Here is a 19000-nt window from a genome sequence, read left to right as displayed (position 1 = left end):
TTGCAGGTAGTAGTGGAGTATGTTTTAAGCCATTAGCGATTCATAGGCCCGTTCCACCTCCTCGTCCAGAGAGACGAGAAGTGTGGGAGAAGGAATAATAATTGGAAAGAGCCGCCGGAGTAGCAGTATTTTCAGGTTTGATCCAAGTTTCAGTCAGTGCCAGCAGTTGTAAGGCCAGATGATTTGCATAAGAGGCGATAAAGTCTGCTTTATTAACAGCCGACTGGCAGTTCCATAGCCCAACAGAGAATGAGGTAGTAGTGGGCGTGATTTGTTTTAGTGGACGCAGGTTAGTATGATCCTGGCACCTGTTTGTGTTTTTACGCCTTCTGTGCGTGCCGGAAATGACTGAGATGTGTTGGGAGCACATTTTAGGAGGCAGTAGGACGGGCTGCCTTGTCGGTGGCCTTGCTCGGTGGACTCGCGCAGGTAGACTCGCAGGTCTTTACCTGCGTTGGTCTTCACACGAGAGGGTCTTCACACAACAGCTGACGCCTTCGGCTGACGCCTCGGCGAGTGTGAGTGACGAAATAGGACTCTAGATTGCGCACAGCTGCGGACGATATAGGAAATCAGCGCCACCAGACTGTCTTTTAAAGCCGTGAGAAACGCCCTCGAGGTCCGCAAACAGAGAAAGTGTGAAAGAGGGGGTTTGCCACGCCCCGCTCAAGTGAGAATCGCCCAACCTTGTCCGAAAAAAGCGCGCTGAAAAGCGCGTTTGCTGTTGCTGCTACAGCGTATCTGAAGTGAAAGTAAAGTAAAAAAGTAAAAGAGCAGTCTGGTGTAGCTTGAAGTTCCTGCTAGCCCTGCTAGTGTGCCCTTGTCTTATTTAGGAAATCAGCGCCACCAGACTGTCTTTTAAAGCCGTGAGTAACGCCCCCGAGGTCCGCAAACAGAGAAAGTGTGAAAGAGGGGGTTTATAAATATTATATAAGTTTATGACTTTATATCCATGTTTATTATGCATAATGAATTGGTCGTAAGATTTTATATGTCAATACAGAGAACCAAGAACAACAAAAAATATTTAAGAGTTCAGAAATCAATATTTGGTGGAATAACTCTGGTTGGTTTTTAGTCACAGTTTTTTTCATGCATCTTGGCATCATGTTCTCCTCCACCAGTCTTACACACTGCTTTTGGATAACTTTATGCTGCTTTACTCCTGGTGCAAAAATTCAAGCAGTTCAGTTTGGTGGTTTGATGGTTTGTGATCATCCATCTTCCTCTTGATTATATTCCAGACTCATAACTCATCACTCATCCTTAAATCAGCATTTAAGGAGGTGTTATTTTAATGGTAAAAGTATGTACTTTTTTAATATTAAGAATACTTTTCTTTTACAAGGGGTATGTATTATAATCACAATTTTATGCATAATGCATAATAAAAATGGCCGTACGCAGGTATACATTTGTTTGTATAAGTGTTTACATAATATGTATTAGCAAGTTTATTATGCTTTATAAAAGTATTATAACATGTTTTTTGAGTATGTTTATAGTGTCTAATAGACATACTATTTATAGAAAGTGTTACCAGAGGTGGTTAACACCATGTTATACTGTAAATTACACTGTATATTAATGCCATATGTGTTGAAATTAATATAATATAATCTTACATGACTTCTCTTTAAACAGAAAAGCACTTTAAACATCCGTCACACGTTACAGTAAAACCATTCATGCTTTAATCACTGTTGCTGCATCAACGCTGTTGTAACACGTCAAAGAAACAATGTCAGGGTTTTAAACCGCCTACAGAACCGCAGTGCCAAACCTCAGCAACCACCTGCCCCCCCCCCTGACGCCTCGAGACCTGTTCCAACACAGCAGCAGCTCCTGCAGATCAGCAGCTTTAAAATATAGATAATAATGTGATAATCAGATAATGTGCTTTTATATTAATAACCCTGGAAGAGTGATCTAAGCTGTAAGAAGTGAGTTTAACATGAGTTATCATCATCCGTCATGTCATTAGACATCATAAACACACTTATAACACCTTATAATGCATTAAAGAACTATTATATATATGGTTATACATATTTATATAATCCATTGCTTTTACTACAGAACCCCTGAATAACTCTACTTTGTTTAGAGGTATATTTTCTTTTTTATCACCTTTATTTTTACTCACTTTCTACTAATTTTAGGGCATTAGACGTTATAAACCGCTCATAACACATTATAATGCTAGAAAAGTGCATTTCCTTTGGTTGTGCAGCTAGAAAAGCTCCCACCGCTCACTATGGAGGTTGCTTTGGTGTTGCTAAGTGGTTGCTAGGCTAAGGTGTTGCCAGGTGGTTGCTGAGGTGATTGCTGATGTGCTGCCTGGTGGTTCTGGAAGCTTCTGGAACTAGAAGTGATTTTAACATGAGTGATCATCATCCGCTGTCATCAGAACCTGTATACATTTTATTTTATTACTGTAAAACAGATTAAAGTCATCTGAAACTTACATTAAAATGAACAAAAACATCTAAAGAACTGCATTTGAAATTCGCTATTTAGTCTTCAACCAAATATTTAGTTTGTTTGCTTTCATTTTCAGACAAAAACATAATTTAAATGCATCCCTATTAACAATCCATTGCCTTTATTAGAGAACCCTCAAAGAACTTGAAGAAAGGGGTATATAGTCCATATTATCACCCTGATTTTTACCCCCTTTTCTATTGATGTCATGTCATTAGACATCATAAACACACATATAACACCTTGTAATGCATTAAAGAACTATCATATATATGGTTATACATATTTATATAATCCATTGCTGTTACTACAGAACCCTTGAAGAACTCTACTTTGTTTAGAGGTATATTTTCTATTTTATCACCTTTACTTTTACTCACTTTCTATTAATTTCATGTCATTAGATGTTATAACCCGCTCATAACACATTATAATGCTTTTATACATATTTATATAAATATGTGACACTATATCTATGTTTATTATGCATTATGAATTGTTTATAACATTTTATAAGTCAATACAAAGACCCAAGAACAACAAAGTTGCTTTAAGAAGCATTTTAGAACTAGAAAAGTGCATTTCTTTTGGTTGTGTAGCTAAAAAAGCTCCCACCGCCCGCTATGGAGGTTGCTAAGGTGTTGCCAGGTAGTTGCTGAGGTAATTGCTGATGTGTTGCCTGGTGGTTGCTATGCTGTTGTTAAGTGGCTGCTAGTTGGTTGGTTTGGAGTTGCAATGGTGTCCATGGTGGTTGCTAAGCTGTGTGAGATCTGCAGCACAACAGCTTTAAAATACAGATAATGTGGTTTTATATTAATAATTATCACTGTAAAATAGATTAAAGACATTTGACACTTACATTATAGTCTAAACAGTACTAAATATTAACAATGTAGCAAAGAAAGGCTTTAAAAAACGCTTTAAAATAACAACACAGAGTCAAACTCACAAATTTATCTATCTTTAACTTGAATTAGTTTATATTTATATGTCTTCGATTTGTCAGAAGATGGATGATCACAAGCCCTAAAGCCAAACTGAACTGCTTGAATTTTTGCACCAGGAGTAAAGCAGCATAAAGTTATCCAAAAGCAGTGTGTAAGACTGGTGGAGGAGAACATGATGTCAAGATGCATGAAAAAAAAAACTGTGATTAAAAACCAACCAGGGTTATTCCACCAAATATTGATTTCTGAACTCTTAAAACTTTATGAATATGAACTTGTTTTTGTTATTTCAGCCATTTCTCATTTTCTGCAAATAAATGCTCTAAATGACTAAAATGAATATTTTTATTTGGAATTTGGGAGAAATGTTGTCTGTAGTTTATAGAATAAAACAACAATGTTCATTTTACTCAAACATAAACCTATAAATAGCAAAATCATATGAAAAAGAAAAGAAACTGATTTAGAAACTGAAGTGGTTTCTTCTTTTTTTTTCCAGAGCTGTATTGTATTTGTCTAATAACTTAAGTCGTCAGTATTTACTGTAAAATTTAATCACATATTTGACCCTCATTTATTATTTTACCCTCATTTTTGTATTGATTAGTTTATATGATGCGTGTAAAGTAGTACAAACACTGGATTGTTAATGTCTGATATGTAGAGACAGGATTTATTGTGTTTTCAAAATTAAATTATGTCTTTTTTTATCAAATTTGTCAGTATTTACTGCAAAATTTAATCACACATTCGATATATATATGTTATAATTGCTGAATCATGTAGGCAATGACTAACTAGAAATATTTTTCCTATTTACAGTGAATTTGTAAGTTATTTACAAGTTATTTTGCTGTTATTTTGACGATGATGCCAAAAAACTAATATTTTGTCCTACTGTACCCTGATTATAAGGGTCAAACTGACTAATTTACCCATCTTCAACTTTAACTTTATTTTTAAACTTAATTTTTATTATAATTTCACCCATTTTTTTATTAATTAGTTTATTTAGTGCATATAAAGTAGTAAAATTTATGATATTTAAACCCTGAATATATTGTCTTTTAAAAATTAAATTATGTATTTTTTTATTAAATTTATCAGTATTTACTGCAAAGTTTAATCAAACATTCGACATATATAAGTTATAATTGCTGAATCATATAGGCAATGACTAACTAACAATATTTACCCTTTTCTTCAGTATTTCATAAGTTATTTGTTTAAAAGATATCAATTTTTAGCTCAGAATTGACGATGACGCCAAAAAATGAAAGCTTTTTTTCCCCACTGTACCCCGGTTACGAGGTTTATTGTGTTGTCAAGCTACTGTAATGTCATAAATGTGCTGTGATGCTTGATAAGGACAAATGAATATAAATATATATATTTTTACTTAAATTATTGCAATTTCAATCATGTAGAATCATGTTCAGAATTCATACAGTCTTATTTTTTTGTGTAGAAACTGGGGTAAAACTAAGCTACCTGTAATTTCTTTTTGTTGTAGGATATTTTATTTTACAAGATCATATCTGTACTTAATTGTCTAAGTATTTCTGTAATATTATTATGAGTAAGATGACAGATATGAAACTGAAGTGCATTGTTATATTGTGTATTTTTGTTTATATAATGTTTTTAAAAAATGACAGTAAATTCACACACAAGCACATCTTAATTTTTTATTAAAATGTAGTTTAATAAAAATCTGCATGCTTAAAATGAATATGAGCAATATGTACGAAACAGAAAAATACAAAAACTGATATAGACAATAAACAGATCATTGTACACATGCTCATTTTTTAGCATAGGGTATAATTGGTAACACTTTCTATGAATGTTGTGTCTACTAGACTCTACACACATATTTATAACACGTTATAATGCATTCATAAAGCATTATAAACATGGTTATACATATTTATAAAAATGTATAACACATTATAGACATGTTTAGTATGCATTATGAATTGTGGCCATCATGAGCTTAGCTAAGCATGCAATGTTGCTATGGTGTTCACGGTGGTTGCTAAGGTGTTGCTAAGTGGTCGCTAGGTGTTTTCTAAGGTGTTGCTAGGATCTATGTGTTGGTTGCTATGTTGTTTCGAAGTGGTTGCTAGGTGGTTGCATTATATAATTAAAACTTTAACCACTCATAAATTATGAATTATTTATAATAAATACTATAATAGCTTATATTAATTTATAATGTATTATAATGTGTCGTTGTACACACTAAGTAAAGTGGCAGATGTTTATTAGGAGAATAACAGTGTAAATAGTGAAAGATACTGTATATATTTTACCCCAGATGTGTAACAATATATTTTAAGCACAGCTTAAAAACATAATTCATAATGCATAATAAACATAATGTTTAAACTATATTGTGTTATACATGTTTAAAAATATGTATGACCATGCTTATAATGTCTTATGAATGTATTACAATTAACAATGTAGCAAAAAAGGCCTTAAAAATGCTTTAAGAGAACAACACAGAGTTAAAATTGTTGATTTACCCTAATTGTTTTTTATGATTAGTTATATAGTGTGTATAAAGTAGTAAAAACACTGAATGATTAATTTCTGATTTGCATGCACTGTAATATATTGTCTTTTTTAACTAAATTAGGTCTTTTTTTAAATAATTCATCAGTATTTACATAACTTAATGCTGTAATGTGTTATACGTGTTTATAAATATGTATAACCATGTTTATAATGCTTTACGAATGTTTTATAATGTGTTATAAGTATGTTTGTAAAGTCTAATAGACAAGACATTCATAGAAAATATGAAACCGATATAGTATTTCAGTTTATTATTTTTTTGTTTATTTCAATTATTTTTTTATTAGAGGTCTCTGTTTAGTTTAGTCAAGAATAGTATATTTATACTGTATGTCTAGTAGTATTTACATTTCAAAAACATTTTTGTAAAAGTTTACAGCATTTAATACTTTGGATTACATTTTAGAATAAAAGTATTCTATATTGAAACCCATAACCTGTGCACATTGTTCTTGTTACTGTTTTTTTTTTTTCAGTATAAGAGACAAAAAATCATACAGTGTTAAAAACATAAAACAGCAAATAGTTCAAAATAATGTTTCACACTTTCAAAAAGAGTCTCTGACTATTTTTGACCAATTGAACACTGTAAGATCATTGATTGGCCTTTTTCAGGCTCTGCTGAATGTTTTCATTTTTACCCTGAATTATTTTATCCTCTATAGCTAATGTACCTCATCATTTGTAAGTTTCTTTAGATAAAAGCTTCTTCTAAATGTGATGTAATTTAATATGATGTACAGTGGTGTACAAAAGTGTTTGCCTGTGCAATGCGTCACAGGTATCTGTGTTACACAACAGCGAGCAAGTGGTGCTGCAGCATGGAAGCTAGTAAGCAGCTATTTCACATGATCACTCTAAAAACGCAGCTTTTATATAAAACTAACAACAAAAAACAATGCACTAGGCTTTTTCTTCCAAAGCCCTCCATTGTTATTTGTGCTACGTGTCAAAACTACTGTGAAATCTTTTTTTTTTCTCATGTAAACTGCATGAGCCACCGTGACACACGTCGCTGTGTTTCTCAAGCTTACAAGACATTTATGAGATTTATGATCTTATAAAGATCAAAAGAGAACTAAACTTTTACAGCACCTTTAAATGATGAGAACTTTTGCTGAGAGTAAAGTTAGATTCAGAGTTTGCGAGTTTGAGCAGCTACTCCTTCGACCCAGAGCTCAGCTCGTCACACCACTTCTCGTACGCGCTGTAGAGAGTGTTGTCACAGGTGTCGTTAAATATCTCTGAAAAACAAAAAGCGAACGAAAGGAGATTAATAAAGAAAAAATACGAAATCCAGTAGAACAGCCGTTCTCAAAATGTGAAACATTTTGTGCATGCATAAAAAAATTAAGAACTAAAAACTATTTACCTTTTATTCTTATTATTAATGTACTTTTCTCTAAGGTAGATTCTTCTACTTGCCAGGCTGTTATTGTACCGTATTTTTGGACTATAAGGTGCACCTGGTAACAGTTTCTATGAATATCATCTCTGTAAGACTTTATAAACATACCAATAACAGAGTATAATGCATTTATAAGGCAAAGTAAACAAGATTATACATATGTATAAAATGCAAAACATTCATAACACATTATAATGCATTAATACGGCATTATAAACAGGGCTATAAATATTTATATGCATAATGCATAACCCATTATAGCCATGTTTATAATGCATTATAAGCTGAAAATCTGTTACTTTACTTAGAGCACACAAAGATGCATAACCCATCATAGCCATGTTTATAATGCATTATAAGCTGAAAATCTGTTACTTTACTTAGAGCACACAAAGATGTATAACCCATCATAGCCATGTTTATTGTGCATCATGAATTGTGATCATAATGCATTAATAGCTGTGTTTATAAAGCCCCAGTTTTAGATTGAATTACGACTAAAAAAAACTGCCAACACATCCTCAATAATACTCAAAATAATTATTTTGAACCACTCATTTATTATTCTTGTCTTGATTATGATATAAGTAAAAGTTTCTTATAATGTATTATAACAGGTCTTTGTGTGCTCCAAGTAAAGTAACAGACTTTCAATGTGGGACTACATTATTAATGATAGATATAATGTATACTATTTTAACATAATGTACATGTTATAAGCACAGCTGATAATGCATTATGATCACAATTCATAATGCATAATAAACATGGCTATAATGGGCTATGCATTTTTACAAATATTTACAGCCATGCCTGTAATGTCTTAGGAATGCATTATAATATGTTATGCATGTGATTACAGAGACTAATAGAAATGACATTCATAGAAAGTGTTACTGCGCACTTAAAATTATTGGTAACACTTTCTTTGAATGTCATCTCTATAAGACTCTAAAAACATACTCAAAACACATTATAATGCATTTATAAGGCATTATAAACATGGCTATACATATTTATAAAAATGTATAATTCATTATAGCCATGTTTATTATGCATCATGAACTGTGATTATAATGCATTAATAGCTGTGTTTATAACATGTTATACATCAATACCAAGAAACTCAGTCCCAGCTTACAGACTGTATCATGACTAAAAAAGCTTCCAACTTATAAACACACCCTCAATAATCCTATAAATATATTTTAACCACTTATAAATTATACTTGTCTTGAATATAATATTAATTATAGTCAATTATAATGTTTTATAACAGGTCTTTGTGCACTCTAAGTAAAGTGCCAGACTTTCATTGTAGGACTAGATTATTAATGATAGAGGTATTCTATTTTAACATATATTTTATAAGCACAGCTTAGTATGTATTATGATCACAGGTCATAATGCTTAACAAACATGGCTATAAGGGGTTATGCATTTGTATAAACATTTAAAGCCATGTTTATAATGCCTTATGAATGCATTATAATATGTTATGAATGTGGTTATAGCGTCTAATAAAGAAGACATTCGTAGAAAGTGTTACCAAATTATTTTGCATAAACATTTCTCAGGTATGAATTCTACCAGTCAGGTATTAAGGAGCAGTAAAGCCACTCAGCTGAAGTACAGAGTTATGAGGGTAAGTTTTTAGTGAAGTTTCTCCAGCACTCAGGCTGGAGCAGCAGCATTAGCATTAGCCGCTAAGCGCAGTGCTAGCTCTTTCACCATTCAGAGGCGAGTATATTCGACTGTAGTCTGCGTGTTTACCATGTTAAAACAAGCTATGTGGGACAAACTGCTAGCTGATAGCACCCTAGGTTACCAGAACACTTAGGGTTCCTCAGTCTACCTACCTTCCGCTAGCGCTGTGGTTAGCGGCTAATGCTAATGCTGCTGCACCCAGCCTTAGTGCTGGAGAAACTTCTCTGAAAACTCACCCTTAGACGAAATATTAGAAATCTAGGTTTACTGTAAATAAACGGAAGAACTTTACTCACCAAAATAAACAGGAGTTTTCAGGAGTTTGACTTTAAAAAATATTTTTTTTTACTAAGAATTACTTTTTTTTTTACTTAGGTGCTTCCTCTTACCTTCCTACTGTTATTTCTCTTTGGCACATACTAACAGCTTTACTGAAAAAATGTAAATGATTACACTACTGAATCTTTTACACTATTATCACATCTCATTATAGTAGATAATCATGTTCTTAGCTGTAAATAATATGCATATTGTATATCACTGTAATCATGTGCATATTGCAAATTCCTGACCAATTTAATATTTAAATATTTAGTCAATTATTTTTTGTTTTATTGCATTTTTCAATTTTTTCTTTTCATGTTTTCTTACTGCACTAATAAATAAACTCTTTGAATATTGAATGTTTGAGCTGCTAATACGACACCAGGCTCTGTAAATTTGGTAATGTGATTAATTTGAGTTAATGCATTAAAATGTACAGCATTAATGTACCTGCTCTCCCGAGGCCGGTGGGTAAAGGCATGCGCACCAGGCCTCCAGAGTGCTGCAGCCGATCAGACAGAGCTTTCTGCAGCAGAGCGAAGGTGAAGTCCTGATGCCACACAGGCAGCTCTAATCTCAGCATGCAGTTTATAATCCTGAGCTTCTCCACCTCCGTCAGGAGACCCCGTTCACACGACACGTACACCATATAAGCCATGTCGATATTCACCGCCTCACCGTGCAGCAGGCAAGGCAGGACTTTCTGCAGATATGAGAGAAATACAGATAGAGTTACCATAATATTCAATATATATATATACAACAGAAGAACAAACAGCTCTGAAACCACTTAAAAATGTTGAGTTTCTTTGATTTTACCAAACTGAAAACCTCTGGAATATAATCAAGAGGAAGATGGATGATCACAAACCATCAAACCACCAAACTGAACTGCTTGAATTTTTGCACCAGGAGTAAAGCAGCATAAAGTTATCCAAAAGCAGTGTGTAAGACTGGTGGAGGAGGAGAACATGATGCCAAGATGCATGAAAAAAATGTGATTAAAAACCACCAGGGTTATTCCACCAAATATTGATTTCTGAATTGATTTTCTGCATTATTTGAGGTCTGAAAGCTCTGCATCTTTTTTTGTTTTTTTTTCAGCCATTTCTCATTTTCTGTAAATTTTTTTTATTTGTTTGTGACTCTTACTGTAAAGTTCTACACATTTTATGCATTTTATCTAAATATTTTGTCATATGTTTTATTCACTTTTTAGAGTTCATTTACTCTAATCACTATTTTTCATGTGATCAGGCAGTGATCAGAACGCCTCATTCATCAACTAGCATCTTCTTATCTATAAAATAGCTTATCTATCTTCCTGTCTGGTTGTTTGCTGGGCTTCAGAGGGGCATATATGGATATATATGTGTATTAGCTGCACATATATATCCATATATGTGTATATATCCATATATATATATATCCATATATATATTAGTGTATTATTTTATTCAAATAGCAACATTTTTATTTGGAATTTGTAATTTGGGAGAAATGTTGTCTGTAGTTTATAGAATAAAACAACAATGTTCATTTTACTCAAACATAAACCTATAAAAAGCAAAATAATGACATTCTAGTTGACAATTTTCTTTAAGTTGAACGTTTTCCGAACATTACCCTTAGAAGTTCAATCTGTCAAGTTGTTGCTTATTTTTTATTTATTTAATTGTTTTAAATGTTCTTTTAATGTTCTTAAAATGTCAACATTTTAATTTTTTAGGTTTAGGAATGTTACTTTTATTACATTATATTGTCATAACGTTAGTGTTAGTCTAACTGGAAGCATTATGTGGGAAACATTCAAATAACATTGCGTTGGAACATTATTTTTGTAACGTTACAGGCTAACTGTCATGGAACCTTTTTAAAATGTTGCAAAACATTCTTTAACATTGTTTTATATCATTTCTCACATTTATATTCATATTCCAATTTAATTTAATTTTAATTAGATTAAAATTAATGCTTTTTAATTTCTTATAACTTTCTTTAAAAAAAAATTATGCTCTTTATATTGCCTCTGTGTATGAAACATGCTATAAAAAATAAACTTGTCTAAACTTCAAAGTTTAGTAGACAAAAAGAGTTTGGCATTTATAACCTCTTTAAGACAGTTTGAGAACCATTCCAGGTTCTAACCCTTAAAGTTGGTATCAAAGCAAAAGTCACTACTTTGAAGGATCTAAAGTATAAACCATATTTTGGCTTGTTTAAAACTTTTTTACTTCATAATTGCATTTACTGTATATTCCTTTATAGTTCGGATGTCTTCAATATAAATATACAATGTAGAAAGCTCTAAGAATAAAGAAAAAATCAAAAACATGAAATGAGAAGGATTGAAGCCAAGCTTTTTGACTTTTTCTTACTGTAGAACAAGAAAAACTTCTTACAGGCACACAGCCAAAGCCTGAGGCAAATTAAACAAGACCTTGTACTCGATCCACAGCTACAATAATTCACATTCTCATGTGAAACAGGTTTCGTTCTCAAGAAAAAAAAAAAAAAATTGGCTTTGGTTTGGTTTAATTTTTTTATCTTATCACAATTTAAATGTTTAAGTTTAAAGTTTTACACTGTAATCATTTAAAGCATACTCACCTCCTCTATAATAGTGTGACATTGAAATTTAGACATTTGTTCATGCTAAAAAATGTTAAGGTATTACAGATAAATCATCAAAAATCACAGGGCACACCCTACCATCAATATATCTATCCATCCATCCATCCATCCATCCATCTATATATATATATATATATATATATATATATATATATATATATAGGTTTTCTTATTCTTTCTGGTTCTGTGCATGTATTAGTCTATTTATTGTTTGTGTTTTTGTTGTTTGCTCTGACACAATTCTAATTGTGTTTAATCTTATTCTTATTTATACTATTTTAGAAACATTTTATTTATGGGACCATTATTATTAGATTGTTAATATGATTTTCCACCATTATATTATATTAAATTCTAATATTTTATTTTTTACATTCATTTTATTTTATAATAACTCCAGGAACAGCTGCTACAATAAGATGCCATTTGTCTATCAAGGCGTTTTATCAGGATGTTTTAAAATGATGCATTATCCAGCGCAATACCATGTGTCCTGTATATTTCTCTCTCTTTCAAAAAGTAGCTTTCTGAATATACACTATACTGCAAAAAGTATTCCCATGAAGTTTTAAGAGTTCAGAAATTAAAATTTGGTGGAATAACTTTTCATGCATCTTGGCATCACGTTCTCCTCCACCAGTCTTACACACTGCTTTTGGATAACTTTATGCCTTTACTTCTAGTGCAACAATTCAAGTAGTTCACTTTGGTTTGATGGCTTGTGATCATCCATCTTCCTCTTGATTACATTCCAGAGGTTTTATAATTTGGAAAAAAAAACAAAGAATTTTGACTTTCGGGTCATTAAAGTAGGTTTGTGGCTGTATTAAGTAGTTTTTGCCACCTTTTGGGACAATTGTAGACAATTTGGTTTGGCACTCTTTGGTTAATCTTTAGTAAAACTCAAACCATTATAGGAAGCTCAAAAAAAAATTTGGCAGCTTATGGACTTATGGAGTAGTTACTGCACCTGAGTACGTAGAATTATTTGTTTGGTATCATCATGTACTTTGAAGATATGACGATTTGTGTGGGTTAAAACTAAAGGTGATTTTCAGGGCTTTTTTTATTCTCAAAGTATGTCATCAATATTATTTAATTATTTAATTTACCAAATAGTGAAATCCATTGGGTCCACTTTCACATAAGCCATTAACCACTAGGGTAGAGTGTGTTTTACATAAAAAATAAAAATATATTCTAAGCTGAACAGAGGAAACCTTAAAAATTGCATTTTATGGCAATGAAAAAATGACTGAATTGCATAAATCAGTGAATAAAATTTACCATTTCCAGCTCAGGACTGATCAAATGCCCAAAATCCACCAGTCTATCAAGATCATCTTCCCACAGGTTTGGGGCCAGCTCCTCCAGCATGGTTTCTATCGCGAGCCTTGTGGACACTGATGCTGGATCAGCCTTCCCACGCAGTCCAGTGGTCGACTGGAACTTGGAGTCCAGCAGAAACCTTCCCTTGGTCTCCAAAAGCTCAAACAAGCCTTTGTGCTTCATGAGTGCCATCTGGAGGAGGAGCAAAGCAAAGACTTAAAAAAAAACAGGATAAGAATGAGCATGATGTGAAAGAGGAACAGAACTGAACATTAGGCCTGTCATGATAACATTTTTTCTTGGAAACAATATGCTGTCCCAGAAATAATTGTGATAAACAATATTGTTATTTTGTTATATTGTCTTTTAAAGACACTATACTTTGCACATTTCCTTAATTTGGAATCCGCAAAAGTTCCCAGTTTGAACCGAAGTAGGTTATTGTCATAAATAATATATATATATATAAATATATACACATTGTGTATAGTGTGGAGGCAGGGGAAATGTGGGTCTGCCCCACACCATAACGTCCAGCCCCGGTCTGCCCCAGCTGGCCTGCATTGGACCAGCATAAACACTTTGCTTCCAGCCTTTAATCGAGAGATCGCCGCACTGGGCCGTTAATATGTTTAGATTTTTCCATTTTTCCCAATAAAGGAACATTTTAAGTTAATTTACTCCCTGTGTCTGTGTCTCTCTGTGCTTCTGCACTACCGGGTCAGGGTGGCCACGCCCACAGTCACAGTCACAGTAAGTAAGCGCATAGAAAAAGGTAGACTGAAGCGCTATTAGGAGTATTAAAATTGTGAATCTCTAAAACAGGTGCTCTTTTGAAGCCGGCCAAAAAATTAAAGTATAAAAAAACAGAGGTGGAAAAAGTACTGAAAAATTGTAATTAAGTAAAAGTACCTTTACTTTGCTAAAATTTTACTCAAGTAAAAGTAAAAGTACCCATCTAAAAATCTACTCGAGTAAAAGTAAAAAAAAGTACTCAATTTAAAATGTATTTTGAGTAAAAGTTACATAGTTACTTTTAATTATTTTATGTAAAAAAAGTAAAACAAATCATAAATTAAATTGTTTTTAATAACCTATTATTCCACATAATAATTTGGATCTTTCAGGCAGTATTTGTTCAGACCACCCCATAAAACAAGTGGTATAGGTTTCTATGATCCATTTTTTTTCTTTAATATTAAACATTTATGGTCATATATGTGACTATAAACTGTAATTTTATAGTTTTACAGTTCATTGTTATTTTTTAATTTGCCATTGCTGTGCTTTAACTGCTATTTACATGTTTTTTTTTTACATTTAAGCAGATTTTTTAATGATAAAAGTACTTACACCACATGGTTTTACAGGTTTGATGTGGAAGTTTTGAAAGCTGACAGCTCTGTCCGGGGGCGGGACACATTTTGCATTGCATGAGGACGTTATTGCCTCGTTATTCCACGCATTTTTTTTTTTATTCAGACAATTGTGTTTTTTTTTCCCAGCATTTAATTTTTTACTCAGTAATTAAATAAGAGTTTTCCAATGTAGAAAAGTAAATTACTTATGTCAAAATGTACTTGAGTAAAAGTAAAATTACCTGTTTAAAAACTGCCTTAAAAATTACAAATTAGTCGTAAAATCTACTTAATTACAGTAACTTGAGTAAATGTAATTAATTACTTTCCGTCAAAGGCACTCTTGTGAAAAATGATTAAAATGATTTCACACAGTGGACGATATCACGATTATTAAAATGATTGAGGTTATGTCCATTTATCGAGCAATAAATATAAGAACATGCAATAAGATAATGTAGTTATTGTGACAGGCCTACAGAACCTCCATCACCGTACCTTCAGCATTTCTGCGAGTCCGTTGGAGATGTGCCGGCGGGGAAGGCTTTGGATGAAAGCTCTGTCCAGGAACGCAGCAACAGGAGCGATGTAGGTCCCCAGCTTGTTCTTGCAATCTGCGAAGTTCACGCCGGTCTTGGCACCAACGCTGGCATCAATGTAGGACAGGAGGGTGGTGGGAACACGGATGTAGGGGGTTCGTCTCCTGTAGAGGGAAGCAGCCAATCCCACGATGTCCAAACACACGCCTCCACCGATGGCGATGACGGGTTCAGTGCGTCTGGCGATGCCGAACCTGTGGAGCTCTTCCAGGATCTTCAGCACCGTGTCCATGGACTTGTTCTCCTCCGTGGTGGGAAGGGGCAGGATCCTGTACAAGACGTTTCTTGCCTCCAGATAGTCAGTGACCTGAGAACCGTAGAGGTTGTAGACAGTCTCGTCCATGACCACGAATCGCTTTATAGGCTTGGTGTTGGAGCGGAAGGCCTCCAGCCGCTCGGGGTCTCGGATGTGGCCCATCAGGAGGGTGTCGTTGTTTGGGTTTAGGAGGTCATGTGTTTGGGTTACAGTGTAGGTGAAGGTGATGGGACTCACCACTGTCCAGGAAGTGCCATGAGAGGAGGTGCTTTCACAGCTGTAAGAAGAATGGAAGGTCAGGAAGGTGAATGAACAGTTGAAATAGTTTTAATTGCATGCAATTGTTGAGCTTGTTTAGCTTGTATGATCTCTAAAAAAAAGCATGGCCAATAAATGCTGATGGGATGCTTTGGACCAACTGGACATTGAGCCACCATGAGGTCACCCAACCAGTTGCAAGAGTTTGACAGCCTCCTACACTGAAAAATAAATATGCATAAAATGTACTTAAATTTTTTTTTACTGAATCAATCCTTTCTTTTAGTAAACTTTACTTCATTTATTTTTACTGAATCAATCCTTTCTTTTAGTAAACTTTACTTCATTTATTTTTACTGAATCAATCCTTTCTTTTAGTAAACTTTACTTCATTTATTTTTACTGAATCAATCCTTTCTTTTAGTAAACTTTACTTCATTTATTTTTACTGAATCAATCCTTTCTTTTAGTAAACTTTACTTCATTTATTTTTACTGAATCAATCCTTTCTTTTAGTAAACTTTACTTCATTTATTTTTACTGAATCAATCCTTTATTTTAGTAAACTTTACTTCATTTCTGCATACAATATTACCTAATTACAATTACTTAATATATATTACTCATTTTTAATTTTAATTTATGATACATAATATATTTTAATTCCTGAAATTGTAAAATTTTTAGTTAAAACACACATATTGTCTCAACACATGGACCGCATATAATACATTCTTTATACTAGTATACTAAAGTATACTAGTATTTAGTATACTAAAAAGAAAGAATGTATTAGATGCCATCCATGTGTTGAGACAGTGAGACTTGGTCTGTTTACAAAATAAATCTTTGACATATGTAAATGATCTATAATAATATTGTATAAATAAGGTAATTGTAATTAGGTAATATTGTATGCAGCAATTAAGTAAAGTTTACTAAAAGAAAGGATTGATTCAGTAAAAATAAATGAAGTAAAGTTTACTGAAAGAAAGGATTGATTCAGTAAAAATAAATGAAGTAAAGTTTACTAAAAGAAAGGACTGATTCAGTAAAAATAAATGAAGTAAAGTTTACTAAAAGAAAGGACTGATTCAGTAAAAATAAATGAAGTAAAGTTTAATAAAAGAAAGGATTGATTCAGTAAAAATAAATGAAGTAAAGTTTACTGAAAGAAAGGATTGATTCAGTAAAAATAAATGAAGTAAAGTTTACTAAAAGAAAGGACTGATTCAGTAAAAATAAATGAAGTAAAGTTTACTGAAAGAAAGGATTGATTCAGTAAAAATAAATGAAGTAAAGTTTACTAAAAGAAAGGATTGATTCAGTAAAAATAAATGAAGTAAAGTTTACTAAAAGAAAGGATTGACTGAAGTTCAGTTCACTTATTTACTCTATGTAACATTTAAGTCTTGAAACCAAGTTAAAGTTATTTAAATTTGCATGAAATTAAATGTACTTAGAAAAACCAAATGCAGAAAGTTGCGAAACTTTTTTAAAGTAAATTTTACACATCATTTTTTTTCAGTGTAACACTCTTGGCATTGGGTCTTAATTGACAGATCTACTATATAGTATCTAATGGCTTTCAGATGATTGGATGATTGGAATGGCATCAGTAACTGGCTAAATCCAATAAAAAATCATCTCAACATCTAGTGCAATTGATTCCAGCCCTGGAAGTCAGGACCTCCTGTTCTTTACATTATAGGCTTTACCTCAATCCCTACATACCCAATCAAGCTAATTATCCAATTAACCCATGTTAATTGAGATGAAGCAGTGTATTCATTAGAGGTGGAAACCAATGAACAAATGAGCATAGATAGAGTCAATGTTGTGAGAGTGTAGGTTGCTATTGAATGAAAGAGCTAAAAAAAAAGCTAATTTCCTTTATTTTAACCCTTATTTTGCTGGAAATGTTGAGTAAGCAGGTGGAAATTGACCCTTTAAACATCTTAAACATCTTAATTCTTTCTTTTAACATTGTGTTTGTGTTGGTGATTGGTTTTGTTGGTAAAAAGCAAAAAGTCTAACACATCTTAAGGTTCCCATTTGATCACTTCATTGCATTCCAGGTGCATTATAGATCTGCTGATTCTCCTAACCTCACCTGGTTCATGTCCTTAGCTGCCCCTACTTGTTGTACACCTCCTAACTGTGAAGACATGTACTTGTACAACAAAAAAAAAACTTTACAAGCTTTTCAGAATGGCTTCAGGCAGATTTACAGGATCTTACAGAATGTGCTTATTATTATCATTATGTTTTATGTGCATTAACATAATATAGGTATATGTTACAGGTATATGTTATATGTATGTTACAGGTGGGCCTCAAAGAAAGGAAGTCAAGGAGTTGAGTTGAGAATCAAAAACTCATTCAGGCAAATGATCTGAACTGCTATACTCACATTTTTGAAGCTGAGACACGTCCCTTAAGACCGTGGCGCGAGGCCTTTTGGCGTTTCCATGTCCCTTTGCACTGGAGAAGACTAAACTCCGTTCCTTTGTTGGTCTGCTGCTCCTCTTCCATGTTCAGCTGCACCTCCTCCATCCTCCTTCCATGTTTCCAGCAGCAATATATACAAAGGGCAATGCCGAGGGTGGAGCTTACATAAGAGGAGTCTACTTATGAAAACCTGCTTTCGTTTTTTTTTTTTCTCTCCTTCTCTACAGCGCGATTTCGTCTCACTAATCGTCACCTTACACAACCGAAAGAAAGACGTGTTTTTAGGAGGAGTTCACGTAAGTGAGCAGCGCCTCGGGGCTACGTTACAAAACCAGCTATGCATTGAGGTTATGTAGCCTGTGTTAGTTATGTATATCAGTGCATTAACCTGTGTGAAAAGTGCATTACGAAATATAAGACTTGCATTGTAAAAAAAAAAAGAAAAGAAAGAAAGACATGGGTACTAAAGAAGATATCTTGGCACTGAAGAAAAAAAAAAAACTAAAATAAACCGCTGTGGTCTACCAGCCTGATCTTACCCTTAAGAAATGTGAAAACTATCATCTTTAATCAGGTTATAATGCCAGCAAACAAAAAGAAAAGAAGAGCTGCTGCCTGGGTTGCCAGGTTCAGATCAAAGTCTGTCTAAAAAACTGAAGCTT

At 33.1% G+C, this 19000-nt stretch overlaps 1 protein-coding gene across 1 annotated transcript; it reads right to left on the bottom strand.

Moving 5' to 3' along the window:
* Window positions 1-5111: 5111 nt before the first annotated feature.
* Window positions 5112-18479, bottom strand: eevs (2-epi-5-epi-valiolone synthase). The gene is made up of 5 exons (XM_007241725.4): window positions 18301-18479; window positions 15273-15906; window positions 13375-13608; window positions 9904-10156; window positions 5112-7258 (listed from the first exon to the last, which is right to left on the bottom strand). Exons 1-5 carry the CDS (start codon window positions 18441-18443, stop codon window positions 7173-7175), a joined length of 1350 nt encoding a protein of 449 aa, XP_007241787.4. The 5' UTR covers window positions 18444-18479; the 3' UTR covers window positions 5112-7172.
* Between the last annotated feature and the right edge of the window lie 521 nt (window positions 18480-19000).

Source organism: Astyanax mexicanus, chromosome 5, assembly GCF_023375975.1.
Source record: "Astyanax mexicanus isolate ESR-SI-001 chromosome 5, AstMex3_surface, whole genome shotgun sequence".
Taxonomy (NCBI): Eukaryota; Metazoa; Chordata; class Actinopteri; order Characiformes; family Acestrorhamphidae; genus Astyanax; species Astyanax mexicanus.
This window is presented reverse-complemented; position numbering and strand designations above follow the sequence as displayed.

What these genes read in the sequence shown, in the direction of transcription:
- eevs (XM_007241725.4), bottom strand. Translation starts at nt 18,443, where the DNA reads ATGGAGGAGGTGCAGCTGAACATGGAAGAGGAGCAGCAGACCAACAAA. An exon ending in TCAGTCCTGAGCTGGAAATG is followed by an intron (nt 10,157 to 13,374) that starts GTAAATTTTATT and finishes TCATATCTGCAG; the next exon opens with AAAGTCCTGCCTTGCCTGCT. An exon ending in CACCGGCCTCGGGAGAGCAG is followed by an intron (nt 7,259 to 9,903) that starts GTACATTAATGC and finishes TTTGTTTTTCAG; the next exon opens with AGATATTTAACGACACCTGT.